At 53.5% G+C, this 2,950-nt stretch overlaps 1 protein-coding gene across 1 annotated transcript; it reads right to left on the bottom strand.

Moving 5' to 3' along the window:
* Positions 1-2,950, bottom strand: LOC108934252 (bone morphogenetic protein 15). The gene is made up of 2 exons (XM_018751827.2): positions 2,447-2,950; positions 1-1,656 (listed from the first exon to the last, which is right to left on the bottom strand). Exons 1-2 carry the CDS (start codon positions 2,757-2,759, stop codon positions 788-790), a joined length of 1,182 nt encoding a protein of 393 aa, XP_018607343.2. The 5' UTR covers positions 2,760-2,950; the 3' UTR covers positions 1-787.

A 2,950-nucleotide genomic window follows, 5' to 3' on the forward strand; every position in this document is an offset into this window, starting at 1 on the left:
AGTTTTAGAAAAAAGCCATTTATTTTATTTTTCATTGAAGAAACCATAAAAATATTGCACAGCTATCAATTGCTCCAATAGGCATAAATTGCACTCCAATCCCATTTTTACATCAGCCATTGTCAGGAGGTACAATTCATTTAAATATAGTTCTCGAAGACATTCTGACCCACAAATGTGCAAAAAACATGCAGTTCTATGGCTCCCTGGGTTTGTTCACTTAAAAATTTAAGTACCTTTCACATAAAAGTCTTTCATTGCCAAATCCATGACTGCAGAAACAAGATCTCCACCGAGTGCCAACAGTGTTAAAGTGCAGAGGCAAATTCTCCAAAGCCATGATTCGACAATGGATTTCTGACGGTACATTAGGCAAACATACAGATACACTAATCCTTCACACCAGGCTTTACCCTTGCCAGGATGGAGATAATCTGGCAGGAATCCAAGGACTATGGACACACCAACACTCATTCCATCAGCTACGTGCCGGAGCATAACTGGTCCGTACTTAGAAACCCTGGTACCCCAAAGCAAGGATGCGAAGACCACACGTGGCGATGCAGCAGAAGGGGAATGCCTGGAAACATCCACTGACTCGGTAGTGACTTTAAAACGAGCAGTAGCACTGCTGGCATGAGCTATGTTGCTGCGCTCAAGTCTCTAGACAACACTGAGCAGCGCAAGGAGGACGCAGTGGCGTTATCTTGCTGAGGGGATAAGCTACACGTATAGCTCACAGAAAGGGGCTGAACTTTGCCAGCCCGCCTCCCCCTCAGACTCTAGACTACCGGCAAGTGCAAGACTCCGCAATCATGTCCTCATACTCCTTGTAGGTGACGCTGCCGTTCTTCTCCATCATGAGCACGCTGATAGGCTTGTACTTGTAGGGCACGCAAGACGGTGGCGGAACCTCTCCAGCCATGATCTCGTTGATGAAATTCTGCACAATGGCATGGTTGGGAGCATTGTAGCCATAGTGGAGAACCCGGGGGCAGTCTCCCTTACAGTAGCGGGGGTTGTAAGTGTGCGGAGCAATGATCCAATGGTCCCATCCTAGGTCACGGAAAGCGACCCGGTAAGAATGGAGCTTGCACTGGTTCGTGGCCACGATGCTCTTGCGGATGTAATTGGGGATGTCCGAGCCAATGCTGCCCGGTTCCTTGGACCTACGGTGACGGGTGCGGCCAGAAACCAAGAGGGCTGGAATGCCGGAGGGGACCAGCCAGTCCTTGGGATGCATGTCCTCCTCCAGATAGAGGAGCAGAGCAGGAACCTTAAGAGGAGACCTCGAGGAAAAAGGCCTCCGTATTGACCCTCGCCTGCCCCGTCGCCCCGCTCCTCCCATCTCCAGCGGTCCGAGCAGGCCATCCTCCGTGCACCAGTACCGAATAATCAGGGACAACCCGCCGCTCCTTCGGCCAGAGACGAGAGGCGTGACGTCCGTCTCGGCCCACCGGTCCCGAGGGCCGAGGGTTAAGCCGCTTCCCGAAGCGACGCCCCAGCCGGCCTCCTCCGAGGTCGAGACGCGGACTTCGCAGGTCAGAGACCGTTCTGTCGGGGCGGGGGAACGAATGTGGACGACCGTAGCTCTGACCAGCCTCTCCTTGGGGAAGATAGTCAAACCGAAGTCCAAAGCGTAGGTGTATCGCTGAGCTAGAAAGAGAAAGCAAACGAAACTAAGGCTGGGAACATGTTGCCCTTTCAAAGTACTCCTTAAAATAAGCTTTTTTTGCACAAAACTACAAATCAACTTCTTAATATCCAGCAGCAGGCCTGCTGGATTTTCCACCGAAGCGCTCGGCTCCAGGCAGGACGATTTAAAGACCACGCTTAGTTTGATCGAAACTTAAGGCAAGGAAGGACCGAGGGTCTTCGTGGTCTTTTTTCGGGCCAAACAACTGGATGTTCACCATCCGCCCAACAAAGCAGCAAGGAGTCAATGCAACTACAGGAACAGATGTGCCGTTTGTAATGGCTTTGTCACTTGAGGCGTTAATCGTTAATGGCTTCCAGCGCCACCAGGTCCAGGAGGAGGGTGCTTCCAAATGCTCTGGAGGAGCGAGAAGAAGGCGGGTGGGTTGCGACCCCAACTAGGCCCGAGTACAGCTAGAGCACGAAGTACGTTCAAGCCGGGCACCTGAGGCTGTGTCAAAAGTAACACGAGCCTAGGCAGCTGCATGGAAATAAATCCAAAATAAAGCCTAACCCAAACCCCCCCTAAAAAGGGGAGAAGAAAAAGAAATTGATCACTACTCTACTTGTGCTGGTTGCTTCCCGTTTTTCCAATAACGCAGGAATAAAAGAACGAACGAACCAAGTTTAAACTCGAGTTACGCTGAAGGAGGGTAAACAAGCCGGCGGAGGAAATTAACAACATTAGTAGTAGTAGTTTGAGAGGGGAAGAGAACGAACAAACAAACAAACAAAAACAAACTCTCCGTACCTGACGGCGCGGGAAAGCGGCTCCGACGAAACTCGGACGCCCGGACGAAGCGCACCGTGTTGCAGCCGAACATTCTGGGCTCCCGGGGCCGCCCGTCCGCGTCCGCCGCCCTGCGGTACAGACTCAGCATGAACTGGAGGCCCTGCTGGTCGGCGCTCGCGCTGGACACGTCCGCTCGCGGCTCCGAGGAGGCACGCGGGAGGAGGAAGAGGAAGAAGAAGAAGAAGGCGGCGGCGGCGACGACACGCGTCGTCAGCGCGAACAAGCGGTGCAGGAACTCGAAGCCGCGATGGCCGCTACTAGCCTTCGTCATGTTTAGCTTGTGGCGCAAAGGCAAAGGGCTGCAACCGGCGGAAGGTCCACCATATCGAGGACGTGGAGCCGCGGACACCGGCGCTGAAGGGACTCGGGCCGCTACTCCGCGGCTATCACCTTTTCCGGTGACCCTAATTAACCCTCCGCCGGCGCTCCTCCTCACTGACCTTTTCCGCCTTTGAGCGCGCG

Source organism: Scleropages formosus, chromosome 4 (genome assembly GCF_900964775.1).
Source record: "Scleropages formosus chromosome 4, fSclFor1.1, whole genome shotgun sequence".
In the NCBI taxonomy this organism is placed as follows: Eukaryota; Metazoa; Chordata; class Actinopteri; order Osteoglossiformes; family Osteoglossidae; genus Scleropages; species Scleropages formosus.

Bases quoted from the DNA above. Each gene is read 5' to 3' on its own strand.
- LOC108934252 (XM_018751827.2), bottom strand. From the start codon at position 2,759: ATGACGAAGGCTAGTAGCGGCCATCGCGGCTTCGAGTTCCTGCACCGC. The intron at 1,657-2,446 runs GTACGGAGAGTT...TTCTCTTTCTAG, and splicing joins CCGCTTTCCCGCGCCGTCAG to CTCAGCGATACACCTACGCT.